Below are 23178 nucleotides of genomic sequence, written 5' to 3' on the forward strand. Positions count from 1 at the left end.
CTATGATATGTCAGAGGATGAAACACCTCCAGAACAGCCGCTGGTGGCGGGTCTGTTTAAACAATCCTCGTTCAGGACACTATTATATAAGGCAAAGCAAACAATGGAGTTAAAGGATCCGGCTCAACCTTCCCAAGCATCCAGATCCTCTACTCTGTTGAAGGAGCCTAAGTCTGAAACAGACCATGTCCCGGCATCAGAGATCTTTGTACAAAGCATTAAAAGACCGTGGCAGTATCTGGCGGCGGCCCAGGGTCCATCAGAGGTAGAAAGAAAATTCTACACGTTTGACGATGAAGTGGAGGCCCTGCTTCAGTTCTCCCCTATAGACCAGCCGGTTGTAACTCTGGTTTCCAACGCTCTAGTTCCTGCCGAGATGGGAGACAATTTGAAGCCAGAGGACAAGAAGGCCGAGGTACTTCTGAGGAAGACACATATGATGGCCGGATGGGGGTTCCGCGCAGCAGCGGCTGCATCTTTTTTTAACAGAGCCTCCATAGTATGGATTGAGGATATGCTGTCTCACCTGGGGCCAGAGGAAGGGAGAATGCGCCAGGATCTTAGTAAGTTGTTGGCAGCAGCAGAATTTTCAGCCGATGCCACCTTACATGCTGCCAAATTCGCGGGCAGAGGGATGTCCGCCACCCTTGCATCGCGTCGACTGCTGTGGCTGCGCAGCTGGCAAGCAGACACTAAATCAAAATGGCGTCTGGCCTCATCGCCTTTCCAGGGGTCTCAACTATTTGGAGACATATTGGAAAAAGTCCTCATAGAGGACAAGGACAAACGGAAGATACTTCCTAGGTCCAAGAGGGGACAAGATCGCCGCCAGAATCCTTACAATCGGCGCCAGTCCTTTCGCTGGGACACCTCACGGTCAAGCCAGACGTTTAGGCCCTTCTCTCAAGGCAATTTCAACCAAAATGCCTACAGGAATGACCGAGCGCCCTTTCAGGACAGGACAAGAGGATATCAACCTAATAGGCGCCCATTTCGTGGTTCCAACCAGAGGGGTTTTAAACGCCCCAAATGACTTTCCCATGACACAGCCAGTAGGAGGGAAGCTCCACCTTTACAGTACCTCCTGGCGTGCCACATCCTCAGACAAATGGGCACTATCTACAGTGACACAGGGACTGCGGTTGGAGTTCATTCAGCCCCCACCCAACCGATTCCTGCACTGCCCAAGACCACAGAACCCCATCAAAAGGAAGGAACTACACCAAGAAATAAGCCACCTCCTGGAGATCCAGGCCATAGAGCCTGTGCCCAAACACACAGAGGGCACGGGATTTTATTCTATGGTGTTCACAGTCCCCAAGACATCGGGGGGGTGTCGCTTAATTCTGAATCTGAAACAGTTGAATCTATACATTCTTTACCGGAGATTCAGGATGCACACTCTGCATACCATCCTAGCGGCAGTGCGCCCTCGGGACTTCCTTACCTCCTTAGACCTGAAGGAGGCTTATCTGCACGTGCCGATCTTCCCACCACATCGCAAGTATCTACGATTCTGTGTAGAGGGGACACATTATCAGTACAGGGCCATGCCATTCGGCCTGTCATCAGCCCCTCGCACCTTCACGAAGTTGCTGGATGTGCTTACTGCACATCTGCGCGCGCAGTCCGTCCGCCTGATGGCATACTTGGACGATATAATCGTTTTGTACAAGTCCCAGGCAGGGGCACACCGAGACCTCCACCTTACGAGGAAGATTCTGGAAGAACACGGCTTTACAATCAATATCCCCAAGAGCCAACTGGAACCATCTACAAGGCTCCTACATCTGGGCTCGATAATAGACACAACTACGAGCATAGTGTCACTTTCACCGGACAGGCAGGACAACATCATAGCCTTGATAACCTCCATCCAGAGACAACAGAAGGTCTCCCTAGCCTCATTGTCCAGGCTGCTGGGGACCATGGTCTCGTGTATAGGAATCGTGCCTTGGGCCAGACATCACATCCGCCCGTTGCAAGGGTTTCTGCTTCCGGCCCAGAGAGCAAAACTGGGCCAGTCATGCAAGCAAATCAGACTCCCACAGGGGGTCAGGAAGTCTTTGGCCTGGTGGACTTCGTCAGCCCTGTTTCAGGGGTGTTCGTTCCAGACCCACGATCAGGTCGTCATGACTACAGACGCCAGCTTGTCGCGTTGGGGCGCGCATATAGACCTCCAAGTGGCACAAGGACATTGGACCAAGGAGGACCTCAGCCCGGTAAACATCAACCTTCTGGAGCTCCGGGCTGTGTTCTTAGCACTCCAACACTTTACACCTTTGGTTCAGGGGAAACACGTGCTAGTCTTAATGGACAATGTGGCAACAAAGGCCTACCTCAACCACCAGGGAGGCATGAGATCACCACGCCTCATGAGGGAGGCCATGGCTCTTTTCAATTGGGCCGAATACAACTTGGCTTCTCTATCTGCGGAGCACATAGCAGGAGTCAACAATGTCCAGGCTGATTGGCTGAGCCAAACCACCTTGGACCCCACGGAGTGGAGACTGGATCCACAGTTGTTCCACAAGATCACTCTTCGTTTCGGGACTCCGCTGGTGGACTTGTTCGCCTCTCACACCAATGCACAGCTCCCCAGGTTCTATTCTCGGTTCCATTCACCCACGGTGGAGAAAGTCAACGCCCTGAGGTCGAGCTGGCCACGCGGCCTCTTATACGCCTTCCCTCCAACGAATTTGATTCAAAGAGTAATAGACAAAATTCTACTGGAGGAGGCGGAAGTGTTGCTTGTCGCACCACATTGGCCACGCCGCCCGTGGTTCTCGGACTTAATAGCTCTGTCGATCTCCCCACCTTGGAGGATTCCGGACAAGATAATCACACTCAGCCAAGGGTCAGTCTATCACCCAGACCCGCAATGGTTTCAATTAGCCGTTTGGCATTTGAAAGGAAAAAGCTGAGGGAGCAATCTTTACCAGACAGTATCATTGCCACAATGCAGGCTGCCCGCTGGCCATCCACGTCCAGGATTTATCAGGCAATGTGGTCGGCCTTTTGTAAGTTCTGCAACGGAAAGGATATGGAACCGGAAAGGGCTCAAATAATTACTGTACTAGAATTTTTACAATTGGGCCTCGAAAAAGGACTCACTCCAAACACCCTGAGGAGGCAGGTGGCGGCATTGGCAACCGTCATTCGGTTACCAGAATACCGCTCTTTGGCTACTCACCCTTGGATACGGGACTTTCTCAGGGGTGCTATGAACAAGCACCCTCCACCACTGCATAGATTCCCAACGTGGGACTTATCCCTAGTGTTGAAGGCTCTGACTGGTCCACCCTTTGAGCCTTTGAGATCCATCCAGCTCAAGTTTCTTTCCATCAAGACGGCCTTTCTAGTGGCCATCACATCGGCCAGACGTGTATCGGATTTGTCGGCGTTATCCACCAGACCTGACCTTTGCATCTTTTATCCGGACCGGGTGGTCCTACGTTTGGACCCGACATTTCTTCCTAAGGTCAACTCGTTGTTCCATAGGAAGCAGGAGCTGATCTTGCCGGACTTTTGCTCGCACGGGAGCCACCCTACAGAACTTAGGTGGCACAAACTAGATGTTAGGCGAGCGGTCAAAATCTACATTAGAAGAACCGAGTCCTTTAGGAAGTCTGAGTCGTTGTTTGTCTCATTTGCAGAGCCGAAAATGGGCCTGGGCGTTTCTCCCAGTTCAATCAGTCGATGGATCCGGGACTGCATTGGGGAGGCGTATAAGGCTAGAGCTCAGAATCCCCCTCAAGGGGTCACGGCGCACTCTACGCGCAGTGCAGCCACGTCAGCAGCTTGGAGGACTCAAGCCTCTATCGAGGACATATGCCGGGCTGCGACTTGGACGGCACCTTCTACGTTCACTAGACATTATAGACTGGATACCTATGCTTCAGCTGAGGCATCTTTTGGGAGAAGGGTATTACAGAGGGTGTGTTCCTCTCCAGCTGCCCTGACTTAACAATCTCCCTCCCATTAAACTTGGAACTTGGGTACTTGAGAGTCCATATTGGACTCTCCTTCCAGATGCAATGGAGAAGAACCGTTGTACCTACCTGAACGGTCTTCTCAGTGTTAATTTTAAACTCAGTCTCGACCAATAGGATTGAGAATAACCCATATTGGACTCTCCTTCCAGTGCACTGAGAAGACCGTTCAGGTAGGTACAACGGTTCTTCTATAGAACCTATAGCCAATTCTGTCTTTAATTCCCTTGTTACTATATAATCTAGTTTCTATTATTCTATTTTCATGATTTTCTTCTGAACAGATCTTATTTGGATCTGATGAAAATGCTTATATTCAAGTACTTCTTCTGGATTGCCCTTTGCCTAATTTTTGTGACTGCAACAGCCAGGATCAACATCTTCTGTGTGGGCTACTTTGTTGCTTGCTTCTACTTTATGCACTTTGGACAAAGCCTTCATCTGAAGCCCCTCAGAGACATCCTTAGACCATGGGACTACTTGATTGCCTACACTACTTTGGTTATAACAGTAAAGAATCTCCTTGCTGTATGTAATAGGTTAATGTTTGTGATCAGCTGGGTGAGGTTGGGCAAAAGTATTTATTGTAAACTGACTCAGACTGTTCTACAATTATTTCTAATAGTTCTTTAATTGAATGAAAGATTATTTGTTTTGAAATGGTCTTTGAAAATAAAAAATGGTGCGGGTGAATTTCTCATGTTTTTGCTCTTTTTAGATATGATGTAAGGTCCTGTTTTTTGGCATATAAACTGATTTTCAGAGATCTGCAACCTCCACAGCTTCTTATATTTAAATCTTAAATATTCTTATATTTAAATTTATATTTTATATTTAAATCTTTAAATTTAAATTTAAATCTTTTCTTAAGAAATGTCTCATTGGACATCTTTGAAATTGAGAAGTTAGGCTGGCTAAGGACGCTTGGAATGGTGGAAAGTTATGCAGCAGGAAACAACAGAGATAGCAATTCCAAAATTAACTAGGGTTCAAAATACCAAGAAAAGAAATTTAAAGGAAATTCTCAAGCATTCTAAGAAAAGGTAGAAAATGAGAAGTTTAAGTTTCTTTTTAGGAGTAGTGTGGGAAATGTCAATATTTTGGCATAGACTTAAAAATTATAGTTTGGAAGCCCTGTTGATGCAGAGGCAATTTAAATGCAGTAATTTTCATTGGGAAATAAGACATGTCAGACACTGCTCATAATTCTCAAAGGGATGTAGTACAACTGGCTGCAGAGGTTGGGATTATGCAGCTTCCAACATGCTTTTTCAAAATCTAAAAGAGAAATACATGATAGGTGGATATTTCTGATAACTGATAAAAGATCTGGAGCCCTAATTCCTGCTAAATAATTATTTTTCTCCTCTTTTTCTACAGGTTGGAGCATGTGCATACCTTAATAAATTACAAATAAATTATTGTTGGCTAATTCAGACCTTTGCTATGTATTGCACAATACCAGGATATGAATTAGGTAAATGGGAAGCAATTCCATAGAAATAGAGTCTTTAAATTCTAAGGCATCCCAAATGTTCCTTAAAGAACATTATGACTCTTTACTTCCTAAGTTTGTGTGTGTTAAGTTGCAAGACTAGGATAAGAGAGATTCAAGTTCTAGTTCACCCTTGGGCACAAAAGCCAAATGAATGACGTTGGGGCATTTCCCTCAGTCTGGAACTAAAAAGTCAAAATAATCTATCCACTGATGCGCACTGGACCTGGATGGTAGATTATGATCCTTCGATGTAGTGAACTTCATCCTACAATACACTGGAGATACAAAGCAACCACTTCACAAACGCATGGCACAACTTAGGAGAAAAAACCCATCAGGAGAGAATTCAGTAGTTCATCTGCATTTGAAAGACAAAGACCACTCTTTTGAAGACAGCAAATTCCACATTCTGTACAGAGAGGATGGCTGGTTTGAGAAAGGGATCAAAGAGGCTATCTACATTAAAATTGAGCTGCCCCCTCTCAATAGAGAAGGAGGAATACAAAACCACCTATCACATGTTAAAACATAGTCCTTTCAGCAGTTCCAAGAAGGTTCCACATCCATTTTTACTGTTCAGGTGACTCCAAGGGCACAAATACATCTTCAAGTCGCCTCAATGACTCTCAGAAAGAGTGCTAATTACCAGATGACTGCAAGGAATATAAATCCATCAATTCTCCACCATTCAGTCAGAACTAAAGAAACTTCTTGGATAAGAAGTGAAACATGTTCAAGGAAAAACAACAAAAGCCCAGTAGCCTTCTGAAAAAGTACCTTTGATTTCCCTTAGCATGAACACTTAATACCAATAGGATAATGATTATGACTCTTGCCATGAAAATAGAAGATTTCAGGTCAAAAACACACAAGTGTTTTAATTATTATTTTTTCTTTCTATAATCTTTCCACTTGTATATGCACATGTCACTGCAGGTATCCGTGTATATATGGATAAGTACCACAAGTAATTGAAAGAATATAAAATATTGCATCTGGGGACATATTTTAAGTCTTGTGGAATTTTATCCATAGAATGTGATAGAGAAGCCATAATGTATTTGTTTGTTTTGTTTTACTTTGTGAAAAGAGTAAAAATAATTTGTGACTTGTTTTCTTTTGGACACTAAATTTATTGTGGAAACCATGAATGAAACTTTGTTTTTCAGAGATAGCAAGAATGGGGTGGAGCTCCATTTTCACTACCTCACTGTATTCCCCCTGTCCGGGCAGTAGCCCACCCCTGGTCACATTGCAAAAATGCAAATTGTATAAATCTTAACAACAACAACAACATGATTCTGTACGGCAGGGTTGTCAAACTTGTGGCCTGCATGCTAGCCGCGCCTATGTTCAGTTTAATGATGGAGGGGGAAAAGTTCCGATATGTCACGTGACTCTGCTGTGATGAGGCGGGTTTGACACTCACTGCTGTAGGTAAACTGGATGATCTACATTTCCAACTTACCACCTAGAAAAACACGTTTGTATATATTGTTTCTGCACAGATCCACCTAATAATGAGATATGTGAATTGCCCAAAGATGAAGCAGGAATCCTGTGGGATGCAGTATGTTTCACACTCTTACTGATTCAGAGGAGAGTTTTTATGAGCTACTATTATCTCTATATTGTGACTGATCTCAAGGCTACAGATTTCTTAGCCTCCAGGTATTTATCAACAATATTTGAATTTACAACAAATTGCATTTAGTTATTGTTAATGGAGATGAAAACAAGAATAAAATGGATGATTAACTGATGTAACTAATATCTAAGCATATAACTGACATGGAACAAAGTGAGATATTAGCATCTAGTGCCCTGAAAATTTTAACATTGCCTTACAGTTATTCTCCATTTCCTAGCTTAAGATTTTCTTGATTGTACTAGAGAAACTGGTAATTACCATACATCATTCTAATCAAATGACACATTTAAAACCACTGTAGGATTGAACAAGGATTGTGGTAATTTTTCAGACCAACATAATTCAATTACTATGGATTACCTGTTCAAGTTTCCTCAGCAAATGAGGGTTCCTAATAGCATGGAATAGCATCATTTCCACAATTTCTAAAAAAAGGAATGGCCAAAATTAAAGGGAGTTGATTCCTAAACAGAAAAGAATGAGCATGTTTGTTGGCTGTTGTTGATCATTGTGTGAAGGGAAGAAAAAGCCACATGATACAGACAATAGAAAAGAATAGGTGCATTCCATGCTCTAAAATTTTGTTGCAGACTTCTCTATTGTTAGTAATATTAATCAAATGGTTGCATATACTGTACATCTGTTTGGAGGCAGTACACATCTGAATATTATCAATACCGCAGTCTGTGAGCTTTGTTGGTTTCCTACTGACTACCATTCTACTGCAGAAAAAAAAGCAATACTGGATAAATTAAATCCTTAATCTACCAAGGAACAATTTTGCAAAGATTGGTCCAACTTATTTTTCAAAACAGGGCAGCTGAGATGTTTGAGTTGAAATTGAAAAAGAAAGTGACTTCTCGGATGGAAGAAAATAGAAAATCAATGGAAATCATGAAAAAGCAGTAAGTTTCTTCATTCAGTTGCAACATCATTTTAAAAAACCCTAGGAAATATGATAAATCTATTTTATTCTGAGGTGCTCAGTTGGGAAAAATGGTAAAGATGGATCTTCAGCTTAAACGCAAAAAGTTTCAGTTTTAGAATAGAATAGAACAACATAGCAGAATAACAGAGTTGGAAGGGACCTTGGAGGTCTTCTAGTGCAGCCAGGAAACCCTACACCACTTCAGACAAATGGTTATCCAACATCTTCTTTACAACTTTAATTGTTGGAGCATTCACAACTTCTGGAGACAAGCTGTTCCGCGGATTAATTGTTCTAACTTTTGGGAAATTTCTCCTTAGTTCTAAGTTACTTATCTCCTTATTTAGTTTCCACGCATTGCTTCTTATTCTACCCTCAGGTGCTTTGGAGAATAGGTTGACTCCCTCTTCTTTGTGGCAACCCCTGAGATAATGGAACACTACTATCATGTCTCCCCTAGTCGTTCTTTTCATTAAATTAGAAATCATAATACCAGCATAGTCTTTTTAAAAATCTCAGTTATATTGGTATAAAAACATCCTTGACTTTTTTTGGAGGCAGGAAATCATCTGTTCTTTTGTGATTTTTTTAGGATGGATCTGATTAAACCAAAATTTAAAAACCAAAGCTCCTGCAAATTACTAGACACAGAGTCTGATCAGAAATCGGAAGAGGAAGATCCAGGTAAAAACTCTCATTTTTTCCCTACGAAACATCTAAGCCTTATTTCTTAGAAAATTTTGAATATCCCAGATCTTTTGCAACCTTCTGACAAGTAAAGTCTATGGGGAAATCAAATCCACTTAACAACTGAGTTATTAACTTAACAACTGTGATGATTCATTTAACAACCATGGCAACAAAAGTTCTAAAAACGAGGCAAACTCACTTAATAAATGTCTCTTTTAGCAAAAAAATAGAAAATCAATAGAAATCATGAAAAAGCAGCAAGTTTCTTCATTCAGCTGCAGAAGAATCAAAAACATACCTATTGTATTGTATTGACTTTGTCATATAAGCCGCCCTGGGTCCACAGGAGAAGGGCAGCTTAGAAATCCAATGAAATAAATAAATAAAATATGACAAAACAATTTTCTTCTCAGGTGCTCAGCTGGGAAAGACAGTAAAGATGGATCTTCAGCAAATTTTCAAAGGCAAATTTTCAGTTTAGTATGTCAATATCTTTAATGTCACCCATGTAGGCTGGATAGCTTTCAACCATATTGTTCTTTGTGACCTGAAGTATTGGATGGATATTTTGTCTTTCTTTCCTAAATTTCTGTTTATCTTGAAAAGAAATGATACTAAAATTACATGGATATTTTGGTAATGATGGCACTCTTAAATTCTGCTGTTGCTGCTATGACTGTATTAGCCACAAAGTTTGTGTGACAATGTCATTTGCACATAATCACTTACAAACCCCCCCCCCCACACCTTATGGCTATCCATGCTGGTCATGAAGTCTGGGAATTCTGGGAAGTCCAACTTCAACATATCTGGAGAGTGACATGTTAGGTTACTTTCTGTCTTTTTTCTTAAGGCACTTTTACCAGAGTAATTCTTTTTGTCTGCAGGAGATGATACCAGCAAGATGGAAAAAGAGAATAAAAATAATTGGTGGCAGCCATGGGTGACACATAATTCAGGTATGTTACCTGTGTTTATTAAGAAATGGTCTATTTACTCGGTGACCCCTTTGAAGAGAATCTTCCTTCTTTTCAACTCATCCTTTTTGGTTTGTTTGATGTTTATGCTGTAAAATGATTATTGCTAAGCTTGGAAAAGCATAAACAATGAGTAAAATCAGTTGGTTAAAAACATTTTGGTGGATCATAAAGATATATTTCAATGATGGTGAATCTTTGGCTCAGGTGCCAAAAGGGTGCATGTGCGCCCACACCCCTAATGCAATGCCCTTCCCCCCATGCATACATGCATAAACCCCCTGCACTGCCTCCCACGCATTCGTGCAGACCACATTGAAGCCTTTGGACCTCCGGTAGTCCCATTGGGCAAGGGGAGGCCATTTTTGCCCTCTCCACATTTCAAGAAAGCCAACAGAGTCTGTGGATGGCGAAAAGCGGACCCAACAGGCTACTGGAAGTTTGGAAATGAATTTCTGGTGGGTGATTGGGCTGTTTTCTGCCCTCCCCAGGCTTCAGGAGGCTTTCCTAAAGCCTGGGGAGGCTGAAAATGGCCTACCTCACCCTTCAGTATGCAAAAAATCAGTTGACCAGAGCACACATGCATGCTAGAGCTGACATAGCCTCATACCATAGGTTCACCATCACGGATGTATTTGATTCAATAGTCTAACTTTTAAAATAATTAATTTGTAATCAAATATAGGTGTCATCTTCAGGTATTGCACATAGCTCTCTTTTATGCAAGTACACTAGCTTAACAGTGAAATGTTTGGCTAAACGATTATAGTTTTCCCTCTTTTCAACCTAATTTTCTTCTGATGGGTTGAACTACAATTGGCTTGAATAGAGGGAAGCCAACATTTATTCCATCTGCAAGACACCAGGCTAGATAAAAAGCTGTTTTAATTGGTTTTATTTATAAGAGCTTTTTAATATTTGTATTTCCTGTCAATTTCAGTGGTTCGAAGTGGGACCTATTGCCTTTTTGATACAGATAGTGAAGATGAAGAAGGAGAACATGAAAACTCTGAAAAGAGCAAAAAAGAATCATTTAAAAAGAAAACAGCATGGCAGGTGTGACCAATTTCTGAAGGGGGAAAATTTGTGCTGGGGAAGTGACTGAGAGCTAATTGAAATAACACATAGCCATGTAGTTATTTTTAAATGGTAGGTAAAAACTATTCATTTAATTGTGGGAATACAGTTCTGTGCCCTTGACTTACAGCTATTCATTTAGCAACCATTCAAAGTTACAATGGCACTGAACAATGTAACTTTTGTCTATCCTCACATTTACAGCCATTGCAGCATTCCTACAGTCATGTGATCAAAATTTGGGTGCACTGCAATCCAAGTTACAGTATTCCAGTGCCATGTGATGAACATTTGCAAACTTTTCAGCTGACGTCTGATAAGCAATGGGGAAGTCAGATTCACTTAACTGTGAATCTTGCTTAACAACTGCAGCGATTCACTTAAGAACAGCCTCATGTCAATTGTTGACCTCCCTTAATACCTTTAGCAGTGGTTAAACTAGGGAGAGGAACAGAGATTTTATTTTCTTTCAGTACTTCAATTTTATTCTATGTTTTGGCTGTTTTTACAAAACTGACCATTTTGTTTAAAGGCAGATGGGATATTCAATAGGAGATAATTTAATATATTCAACCCCAGGTTAGCCCTTGCTCAATAAGATTCTGTCCTCTTCGCAGCTTGTTTATGAAGCCTGGATGAGCAATGCAAAATCAGCTCTAAATATGAGAAAGCAAGATGAAATTAGAAGTCAAAGAAATAAAAAGAAGGAGGAAAGGGAAAATGAGCAATTACCAGGGGTTGAAAGAGGTAGGAGTACTTACATACATGCTGTTGTTTTCACTAGGTTATATTTCCATGATTGGTTGATAATGGAATACTATATTTTAAATCATCCCCTGCTTCTTATTAATATATTTTGGAAACTTTTTCATTTAAAAATAAATATAAATTCTTGTTGATGGAAAGGTGGAAACCTCTATATACAACTTTGGTCCCTTTATCAAGGAAGGGCCTGAGTCATAATTTTGGGATGCTGTTCTGATGTTTTAGTTTTTAGTTTGTTTGTTTTTGTGTTTAGTTAATTTCAGTTTGGAATCTTCTGAGGAAAATATAGAGATACTGGCTTCTGAAGAGGACTTGAATAAGTCAGGTAATTAATTCCATTGTACAGAAATCATTAGCATACAAATTAATGAGTCAGTTATCTATCTCTCATATAGGTCATATGTCTGGAACCATCAGGGCTCTAACTCAGCCTTCTAGTCTTGGAACAGTGGCAAGAAGGCCATGTCATCAACGGTGCTGGGGCATGAAGCAGGGGAATCCACCAATGAGGATCTGTGCTAATTGCAGTTTATACAGGACACCTGGACATTATTCTGCCTAATTTGGGATTTTAAAATATATTTTCATTTCCAGCTTATGCATGGGAGGCAAGCAGCTGAGGGCTACAGTGTACACATGTCCTGCAAATTAAATTTTAATGCATTTAATTCCATAATGGTGATGGTGGTGACATTTTTATGCTGCTTTGAAGGGACAGATTCTACATTAAATTTTGAGTCAATAAGCTCCAGCTTACCATATCTATCAAGAATAAACATGACTTTCTGATAGAGTTGCTATTTCATTATTATTCCATGTGGTTCCAACTTTATTATCTTGTTAATATTATATTGCAAGTATAATGTTTTGGGATTTTAACTGTGATCAAGCAGGCATAATACAATTTTCCATAGAGATGTGGATATATCTCCATAGATATCTCCATATCTCCATGAATATTACATTAAATGCAATTTTGTACTTTGCAACAGTTGATAGCAATTATTAAAATCATAAGCAAGGGAGAAATTTAACTCTTCTCCTGGTGAACTCAGGAAAATCTCTTTATATAAGAAGGGTTTCTGGAGTACTGTATTGGGAGAAAATCACAGTGACAGTTTTAGAATACTTTCTCCCAAAGTAAGTATCAACTTCAGAGAAAGGAATGTACATGTAGCAGGATAAGATAGTCAGATAAATTTTTCTTTCTCTGTAGCTCCACCAGATTAATTAATACTATTTGCATTTTGAAAATTGGAATGTTAAAGAAAATGAAACATTCTCTATATGTTCGTGAGTATTTGTTAGAGAAAGATTAGTGAAGCAATTTTTATAACTATAAGAGGGTTATGCCTCAAGCCTTGCAGATTCCTAAAGGGTCTTTAGAATTCGAATAATGTTGGTCTCTCAGTTTTTCTCATAGTAAGATGCTTTTTCTGTTCACAACAGAAAGTATTGGGCAAAGAATAATCAACATTATTAAGCTTATCTCCATCTTGACACTTGCATTGATGGATGGCATTATAAAAGCCCTTAATTCCCTCGTTAAAGATAATTTGGACATTGCTGATGCATTGAGAACAGAAAAATATATTCTTTCCCAACAGATGAACAAGGTAAGGTTTCTGGATTTTGAAGTATTGGGGTTTACATTCAGTTTATAGAGGCATTGTGTTTTAATTAATTGCAATTTTAATTTAAGAAACTGAATTTGAATATTATTATTTTTACTGGTCTTAGTTGTATTGTTGCTAGTTGATGTCAACTCATGGTGACTTTGTAGATAGTTGTCTTGAATTGCATTTGGTGTCCAGTAAGATGGCCAATAATTGCTGGAGTGACTGCTTTCAGACTGCTAGGGTGAATTCAACAAGTATAAATGTAGAATTCATGGGTCATTGTGGTACTATGGTTGAAATATATGGTGTTGTGCAATCAGTTTAATTTATTATGTTTTTACTTAGAATAATCAGGAATAATAATAATTATAATAATAATAATAATAATTTATTGGATTTGTATGTCGCCCCTCTCCGCAGACTCGGGGCGGCTAACAACAATAATAAACACAACATGTACAATCCAATAATAAAAACAACTAAAAACCCCTATTATAAAACCAAACATACACACAAACATACCATGCATAACTTGTAATGGCCTAGGGGGAAGAGCTATCTCAACTCCCCCATGCCTGGCGGTATAAATGAGTCTTGAGTAGTTTACGAAAGACAGGGAGGGTGGGGGCAGTTCTAATCTCCAGGGGGAGTTGGTTCCAGAGGGCCGGGGCCGCCACAGAGAAGGCTCTTCCCCTGGGGCCCGCCAAATGACATTGTTTAGTCGACGGGACCCGGAGAAGGCCAACTCTGTGGGACCTTATCGGTTGCTGGGATTCGTGCGATAGCAGGCAGTTCCGGAGGTAATCTGGTCCATTGTTATGTAGGGCTTTAAAGGTCATGACCAACACTTTGAATTGTGACCGGAAACTGATTGGCAGCCAATGCAAGCCACGGAGTGTTGAAGAAACGTGGGCGAATCTTGGAAGCCCCACGATGGCTCTTGCGGCTGCGTTCTGCACGATCGGAAGTTTCCGAACACTTTTCAGAGGTAGCCCCATGTAGAGAGCGTTGCAGTAATCGAACCTCGAGGTGATGAGGGTAAGATAGGCAGCCATGTATATTGTAGGCAGTGAAGGGCTACCAAAATTTTTACTACCACACTGTGGACATGGCTTATGCAGGATGCCCTGCATTTTCTTTCAACATCTTTCAGTGCAAATTGGGTGCTCTGGGGTGGAGTATTTTCTCTACCACACTGCGTTCCCCCCCCACTCCCTGTCCGGGCAGCAGCCCACCCCTGATTGTAGGCAATGCTAGTTAGCATTGACTAACTACTAATTTCTACTAAAGACTAGGATGTGTTGATCTATGTTTTCATTTATGACTTTCTGCATTTCATGTAACATGTCAATTCCAGATAATACTATTTTATTTTGACCTTTTATGGACCAAAGCAATCACATTTAATTCTCCTTTACTGCTCTCTTTCCACCCAATTAACTGTGCTCTGGATTATTTTCTAAAGGGAAATGAGGTTTCAGCAGATATGGTTCTACAACATTACAGATTTGAGAATAATCAGCCAGTTTATGGTGAATATAAAGCCAAAGTAACAGGAATTGAGGAGAGCCAAGTCAAGGTATCTGAATCTCCAGTGACTGAGAATACTGAGCCTTTATCTGTGCAACTCAGGTAAGAAGTAATTGCTTGCCACAAAGTGGAAACCTCCAGTATTTTTCTTCAGGTTCTTGTAATATTCCTATACATTAAGAAATATATTGTGATATCGGGGAACAGATAATGTAGATTTATGCATATTTGAATATCTTTTGTCCATTAAAAATCAATGGAACATAACCACAAAGACATTATCTCAGCTTTTATCTTTGATCCGTTAAACAGCGGGGAGTTCTAACTTACCTCACCGCCAATTCGCTTCCTCCCATGCCATATGGCTATGCCTACGTGCAGTGCCAAAAACTCAGCCTCTGCGCAACTGAGCAAAAAAAAGCAAAAAAAAATGCCTAAAAGAAGATGGTGGCGCATGTGAAGTGCCAAAAACGTGATGCAAGCAGAAACATTGTGAGTTTTGCTACGTGACACAATGTTTCATCACAGCCATTTTTCCTGGATCTTTCCCCAAGCACTAGGATAGGGAGAAATCAGATTTGGAAGGTACTAGCAATGGCTGCATAATAGAAGAGTGGTTTTGATGCCAGGTTTTTCTTTCTGTTTTAGTGGGTTTTGGTTTTTGCTTTTATTTATTTATTTTCTTATATAATGGTTTTAAACTGTTCAGAACTGTGCTTTTAGGATGGACAGCCACAATAGTTTGAAACAAACAAACAAGCAGGAGGATTTCTACACTCAGCAGGTCACAGCTAGATGATTTCCAAAAGCACTGGACAGTGTGAGGTTGACTAGATGTTCTCAAATATCCCTTACAAAGCTATGATTTTATGATGTAACTCCCCCACAGAAGACATCTGAGCACACCTAGAAGGAACACAAAGCCCGCTTTCCCATTTATTGGTGCTTTGCTTTTTTAGATTTTTCAACTTGGCTTTGAACAAAGAGGATATTCATTATATTTTTATCTTTTAAAACAAGATCAAGTAACCGGTTACCTATGGACTAAATGTGTGATTTCTCCCAGCCTAACTATACTGGGTGATAAAACACAAAATTTTGATGGTGAGATCTTTACATTGGAGACCAAATATGGAATTCTTGAGCAAAGAGGTGTTGCATGCCAGTATTCTAACAGAGGACTCAAATGTCCATAGTTATCAAGAAGCTTGTTTCCATTGATTTCTGTTTTGCACAAATCCCTGATCGTAAAAATGGTTCAGAAGTGAAGGATAATAAATTGTTTTTAACAGCTCTTTGGAAGAAGAGCCATTGTGAAAATACCTCTCAAACTTGGAGTTACTAAAAGACTTCTGGGCAATTTTTAATGTCTTTGGAAATCAGGAGATCCAGTGAAACTGACAAAGATGTAACGGGGACTGAGAAGATAGAAGGGGGAAATGTAAAAGAAGCCCCTTCCCAAGGATTCACTCTGATCACTTCCTGTGAAGAACCTGCCATTATTTCCAGCTCTCCATCAGAAATTGAAGAATCTACAGATTCCTTGTTCACTAGAAGTCCAAAAGCCAACAAGCCGTCAGGTGAAATATCTCCTATGATGACAACCAGTGAGCTGGTGCATAACAGGCAAGGCATATCCCATTATGCTTTTATTAAAACTGCCTTATGACCTCACTTTGCTTTTGAAGTGCATGAATTTAAGATTGCAAAATCTTTAGGTCCACAATATTTCATTGAGTGCCTCTTATTCACTGTTCTGACATAAGCCAGAGCAGATATCTCAAAGCTCCATTGTGGCTTCCCACACATTGGGTGAATTGCTGAGATTTACAAACCCACACAATCCCCAGTGTTTGAGGAAAATGAAAGAGATGTTCATAATGAACTGTATCTAAAATTCAGGATATCATTTATTCTAGAATATATTTATGCTGGTAGATATTATTTTAATTACAATTATTAATTGTAAGCTAGTGTAATCTAATGGTTAAGAAACCAGGCTAGAAACAGGAGACTGTGAGTTGAACTGACTTAGGCATGAAAGCTGTCTGGATTGCTCTTTCTCAGCCCATAATGACAGCCTCATAAAAAAAGTAGTTGGTTAATTCTTGTCACAACCAATGGATTAATAAATCCAAAACAGATCCAAAAATAGGATCCTGCATCTAAGGGAAAATGCTAAGAAAGGGAAATAAGTTACTGTAGTTAATGACATTTCTTTTGTGCTTTTTCCTTAAATATGGTCTAGCATTCTTCATGACAATGAGCTGGAGCAGTCAGATAAATTTTACCAGTGCCTTCCTTGCCCCTTGAAGCTGGGAGTTGCTTTGTACCATGTTACGGTCTCTTCATCAGAAATGCTTTGTTATTTTGTTATCATTGTCAACCACATGGTTTCTGCTTCCATTCTTACTTTGGTTCTCTCCATCTTGATATTCCTGTGGCCTATGTTGTCCATTCCAAGGCCTACCAAATTCTTCTGGATGACTGCAATCATTTACACTGAGGTAAGTGTCCAGTAGTTGCTGCATTTAGTTGCTGTACTCTCCTCTGTATATCATTTTCATTCCCTTTTGAGCTTCACTGAAATAAAGAACTGACTAGGGCCGAAGATGTTTCAAACCTACCTGGGAATCTTAGTCTCTGACTTGGAAGCAACTACTGGTCCCATTGGAAAGAAAGAAAATTAGAACAGAACATGGTATAAGGTCTCAGGCAAAAAGGAGGGGGAAAGGATTTCTTGTTAGCATCTTCCAACATAGGCCTTTGAATAAATGATGATTTGTATCTGGAATATATGTCCTCCTGCTAATTATCCTGGGAAAACATGGATAAGAGTGAAAAACACTTATTTCAGTTGAATCCTGAAGATAAATTTTAATATTGTCTCACCGTTTCTATTGACTTTCTCCTTTGAAAAGATGATCATTAAATAAGCGAGATAAAAATATGAAGCCTGCATTGTAGAACAGACCACTACTCCCACTTTAGCACTTCTCACTGTTTTAGAAATCTTGAAGAATTATCTTTTTATAATAATAGTAAATCTACATATGTTTCCTTCTTCTACCAGATAATGATTGTGATCAAATGTATTTCCCAGTTTGGATTCTTTCCTTGGTCCTCTAAGATATACTGCAGCATCAGTTCAGAAGCACCATTTGCCTTGCCGAATATAATTGGGATTGAGAAGAAAGATGGATATGCACAATATGATCTGGTGCAGCTCCTAGCCTTGTTCTTGCACAGGTACATCTTGAAGGTACTGCAAACCACCCTTAACATGGAAAGAAGACTGTAATACATCTTTTCAGACATGGATTTGTTAACATGTTGTATAGTGGATGTCTATGATAATATCAGAAGAGTCCTTTAAATCAAAAACCTATCTAGTCGAGTAACTTGTCCCTATGGTGATTTTGATCACCTATGGCAGTGATGTCAAAACTTTTTGGCACTTTGAATCTTGTCTAGGGGACAATCTTGGGTTTAACCCGGATGAACGTCTGGTTTCTGGTGCATGCATGTGTGCCAGCCAGCTAATCTTCTGGTTGCTAGCATGCATGCGTGTGCATGCTCATGCTGGAAAATGGAAGACCAACTCTTCCCATTTCTGGCACTGCTGCACACACGAAGGCCAGTTGATCATCTCACACGAATTTACACTAGAAACCCAAAAGAGGAATGGGTGATGCCACGTGTGCCATGTGACATGGCTCTGCATGCCACTTTGCACACACATGCCATATGTTCACCATCACAGACCTAGGGTGATAGGTCACTTTTCCATAGTGATCAACCATATCCCACCAGAAGAACATTGATGCAATAGAAAGTTACACTCATGCCCTCATCACCTCGAGGCTCGACTACTGTAACGCTCTCTACATGGGGCTACCTTTGAAAAGTGTTCGGAAACTCCAGATCGTGCAGAATGCAGCTGTGAGAGCAATTATGGGCATCCCCCGATATGCTCATATTACATTAACCCTCCAAACCCTGCACTGGCTGCCGATCAGTTTCCGGTCACAATTCATGGCATTGGACCAGAATACCTTCGAGACCGCCTTCTGCCGCACTAATCTCAGCAGCTGATTAGATCCCATAGAGTCGTCCTTCTCCAGGTTCCGCCGACAAAACAATGTCGTTTGGCGGGACCCAGGGGAAGAGCCTTCTCTGTGGTGGCCCCGGCCCTCTGGAATCAACTCCCCCCAGGGATTAGGACCACCCCTGCCCTCCTTGCCTTCTGTAAACTACTGAAAACCCACCTATGTCGCCAGGCATGGGGAAATTGATTCCCCCTGGCTGTCCTGCTTTATGTATGGTATGTTGAGCTGTGTGATTGTTCTTAATAAAGGTTTCTTAATTGTTCTGCTTTTTAACATTGGATTTGTAGAATGTATTGTTTGTTGGGAGCCGCTCCGAGTCCTCGGAGAGGGGCAGCATACAAATCTAATAAACAAACAAACAAACAAACAAACAAACAAACAAACAAACAAATGTTTTCTAGCAGGTGGAAATGTCATTGCAAATATATTTCCTTTGAATGCAGCTAATATATAACTCAAACCCACTGGCAGCCTTATGCTTCATTAATTTCTTTAACTTCTCAGCTTCTGGAAACAGATAATTTTATAGTTTGGCCCAACATTTTGTAACAAAACATTTATTTTTGTCTGTCCTGAGTAGCCAGTTGTTTGTACTATCACTGAGAAAGAGCGATGTCCCTTGCTCTGGATATTCTTCATATTGTGCATAATTCTTTACACCTTTCTTTTCCCAATTATTTCCTTTTTTCAACTAAAATCTCCCAATCTGTAATTTTTAATACAAAACTCCTCCAGCTATTTGACTGAAGTTTCCCTAATTCCACCATAGACTTGTCGTAGAGCAAGTGAAGCAGTCAATGCTATGATCATATTTGAAGGAACGTCTTTTCAAATGTTTTTCTCTCCTAAACCATCAATTGGAGTTCCCTCAAATACCAAAATTTGGGTAGTTACTTGACAGCCAACTTTCTTCATGAAAGCTAAAATTATTTTTCCTGCTCTGTGCTCTGACGTGTTTGGGAATTATGCATGTAGACCCAGCATTCTCTTTCACTTTTTAAAAATGTGGTTTAAGATTCCCACATGCAATAACTTCCACTTTGCTTTGTCCTACAGTGTCAAGGTCTTTGGGATTCTAAAATACTAGATCCTAAACAAAAGGACATGGCCAAGAAATCTAAGAAGAAAGATCACAAAGAGCATTCGAAGGAACAGTCTACTTCAGAAGGATGGCATCTCTCTAGGAACATTTTTAAGAGGGCTAATAGAGGTAAATAAATGCATATATGCAGATAAAATATTCTTGTTAGGAGAAGAGAGGAAGAGAAAATGGTAATCCTGTCCTTCCCGAACAGCAGGAAGAGTAAACGTAAAAAAAAAAATACTAGTAAAAGAAGAATGAGTTTGCGGAGAGGGGCGGCATATAAATCCAATAAATCTAATCTAATCTAATATTTTAATTGCTGGAGTGGAAGAATCTAACAGCAGATTCCTACTCAGTCAAGATGAATATAATTCTATAATGAACAGCCTAGTTATAATTTAGCACCTGATATGTCTAAGATCTGACAAAAATATAAAGTAATACCCTGCACTCCCCACAGTAACGTCCTGCCTGTGATGTCTGCTTTTCTGTTCTGTGAGGATCATAAAACCCACTGATACCTTCTCAAAGGAAGATGGCCCGTTAAAGAAATGTCTTAAGCTCTCTGGCATTGAGGGAGGAAATAATTTGAAGTGATATTTTCAAATTTCATTTGCATTTGTTGCTATGCTATCTTAGTAAACATCAGAGCTGGGTTGGTACTAGCTCTGACCGGTTCTATAGAACTGTTAGAAACTCATTGACCTGGGTCATTGGAACCAGCAGAAACTCAGGCCTGCTATGCCTCTGAGCTGGTTCTCTCGGTGGTGCCATGGGCACCGCCATCTCTTTTTTTGCTTCTGCACATGCGCAGAAGCTCTTTTTTTTAGTACTGTACATGTTCAGAGGGTCATTTCTGGGAAGTTATGCCTGTGTGAAAAAGTGTACTTCCACCGTGATACGAACCAATGGGGAAAGTAAGTACAACCCACCCCTGGTAACCATAGGCTTGGAATCCCCTTTTGTGGTTCTAGAAACTTCTCCAACTAAACTACAGTGCCACTACTGAAAATGGGCAATGTAATCACATTGCATCATTTTGAGATGACAAATGCAGCATAAACTATAAAATAAACTCAATCTATTTGAGAAACAAAAGTAGCCCCTATCTTAGAAATGGAAATAAAAATAGAAAATTTAAGGGTTGTCTCTGTTTTAATCACTCTGTCCACTGTGTCCCTCAAACTCCCACAAATGGCTTCCCTCTGTCCTAAAGCTTGCTCACTTTCACTGTTATTGCTGTGGTTTGTATTGAGAAGTTTTACATTTCTTTAAACTTCTTTTGCAATCAAGAGGTGAAAGCTTGATCCTTCTGTGTTCATTAGATTTTTTTGTTGCCATTTTGGGAGGGGGGGGAATTCTCCCACACAGGAATTTGCATAGAGGCATTTTATTTTAATGTTTCAGAAGACATGATTGGACTGAAGATCAATTGTTACATGCCTGGGAATGGAACCTGATCAAAAGTCAGGGAGCATTTAATTTTTTTATCTTGTTATGCAAAAGCTTCTCAGATGGCATAATGGCTGCTTCCCTTTTTTTTTGACAGACAAATCTCTGAAAGAAGCCCAGAAGACATGCAGCTTTTTCAGAAAACCTTCCTCTTGCAAGAAGAAGCATTCTAAAAAAACAATAAACCAGAAGATACTTAAGACCAAAAAGTTGCTGATTAAAATGTAAATGGAGGGTTTCCTTTTATTTTTTTAAGAACATCTAAAACAGTGTTTCCTGACCGTCACAACTTTAAGTTGGGTAGACTTCAACTTCCCTCAGCTAGGAATTCTAGGAGTTGAAATCAGGGGTGAAATTCAGCAGGTTCTGACAGGTTCTGAAGAATCAGTTGTGGAAATTTTGAGGAGTTCAGAGAACCTGCGAATACCCTCTGGCTGGCCCTAGAGTGGGGAGGGAATGGGGATTTTGTAGTATCCTTCCCCTGCCACACGCACCAAGCCACACCCACAGAACCGGTAAGGAAAAATGTTGAATTTCACCCCTGGTTGAAATCTGCCCATCTTAAAATTGCCAAGATTGAGAAACACTGACCTAAAGAAAGTGAGGTGTTGTAACTTGAGCTGAGTTGCAAGTAGAGCAGGAGATGGCAGGAAGAGTAGACCAAAACTTACATTGCCTGATGATCATGCCTGAAAAATGATTCTGCCACATAGAATTCTACAAGAAATAAACATGCTACATTTGCTTTTACTATAAAATGGCCAAGATCTTCCAGACTTTGTTTTAGCTGACTTGATGTTGTAAAACACGTAAATTTGAGAGAAGATCCAGGGTCAGAATGATGCAAGGAGTACTGCGCTGTTGTACTTAAGCTCTGCATGTTTTGTATGTATGTGTCACAATGCAATGCATGGACAAAAGGGGCAGAGCTTAATCACAACACTATGATCCCTCTTTTGTCATTTACCCACTTCTGGAGATGCTTCTGTGATTATGGCTTTATGAATAGACATATCAGCCAATTGCTGAGAAGCAGACTCAACCTCCCTCAGACACATCCTGCCCTCTAAATTAGCCATAATTAGACTGGATGAAATCTTTTTCATAAAGATAGACGATGTAAAACAGAATAACATCCTGTGGTTTGCCTTTATTTATGATTACAATAACTGTCTCTTCATGGTTATCTGAGTCGAGAAGTCCTGGAATGAAAATCAGATATTTCAGCTTGATATCTGACTCAACCAGAGCATAATGTGTATCAGACTATTGTATGTGGGAAAAAACAGACAGAGAAGGGGGTATCCAACTCTAGAAATAGAAAGTCCTGAAAAGGATGTCCACATTTACACTACTCTGGGTAGTGAAATTGCTTCAAACCTCATCTCAACTAGCTAGCTTGTGTGTTTTATGCAGTGTGTGCTATAATGCTATCACTTTTTTCTTTAAGCAAGGACTTTATCTTAATAAATATGACTGACTTTGCACTTTGACGGATCTAGATAAAACTCTTACCCCCAGCGTGCTTTGGATTTATCGGCCTATCAAGCAGTTCTTCCATGACATCATTTATCCCAAGAGCAGCCCAGTGCGTGATATCTATATTTTCATCTTCATTGCTGATGTGATTACATTTATTATTAGCATCTTTGGCTATGGGGCATTTGGGGTAAGTAGCAATGTATGTTGCTGAAATTTTAACAGAAACGGTTTGTAGAGTATGTTTTGGTGGGTCTGGAAGATTATTTTTTTTTCAAAATTTCAAACTGATTTGCTCCCCTCAGTGATAAAGAAGAAATACTTCTT

At 40.3% G+C, this 23178-nt stretch overlaps 1 protein-coding gene across 1 annotated transcript in view; it reads left to right on the plus strand.

Annotated features, from left to right (window-relative positions):
• LOC139165588 (piezo-type mechanosensitive ion channel component 2-like) overlaps positions 1 to 23178 on the plus strand; it is a 70376-nt gene that overhangs the window by 32516 nt on the left and 14682 nt on the right. Inside the window, exons 24-40 of the mRNA XM_070748790.1 lie at positions 4277 to 4520; positions 5373 to 5469; positions 6999 to 7161; positions 7957 to 8046; positions 8662 to 8753; positions 9647 to 9718; positions 10677 to 10792; positions 11431 to 11560; positions 11832 to 11903; positions 13028 to 13194; positions 14663 to 14829; positions 16111 to 16353; positions 16976 to 17234; positions 17801 to 17989; positions 19893 to 20046; positions 21470 to 21581; positions 22894 to 23041. Of these exons, the coding sequence (XP_070604891.1) occupies positions 4277 to 4520; positions 5373 to 5469; positions 6999 to 7161; positions 7957 to 8046; positions 8662 to 8753; positions 9647 to 9718; positions 10677 to 10792; positions 11431 to 11560; positions 11832 to 11903; positions 13028 to 13194; positions 14663 to 14829; positions 16111 to 16353; positions 16976 to 17234; positions 17801 to 17989; positions 19893 to 20046; positions 21470 to 21581; positions 22894 to 23041 (2515 nt within the window). The remainder of the gene's footprint in view (positions 1 to 4276; positions 4521 to 5372; positions 5470 to 6998; positions 7162 to 7956; positions 8047 to 8661; positions 8754 to 9646; positions 9719 to 10676; positions 10793 to 11430; positions 11561 to 11831; positions 11904 to 13027; positions 13195 to 14662; positions 14830 to 16110; positions 16354 to 16975; positions 17235 to 17800; positions 17990 to 19892; positions 20047 to 21469; positions 21582 to 22893; positions 23042 to 23178) is intronic.

The sequence above is a fragment of the Erythrolamprus reginae genome, chromosome 3 (genome assembly GCF_031021105.1).
Source record: "Erythrolamprus reginae isolate rEryReg1 chromosome 3, rEryReg1.hap1, whole genome shotgun sequence".
Lineage (NCBI taxonomy): Eukaryota > Metazoa > Chordata > Lepidosauria > Squamata > Dipsadidae > Erythrolamprus > Erythrolamprus reginae.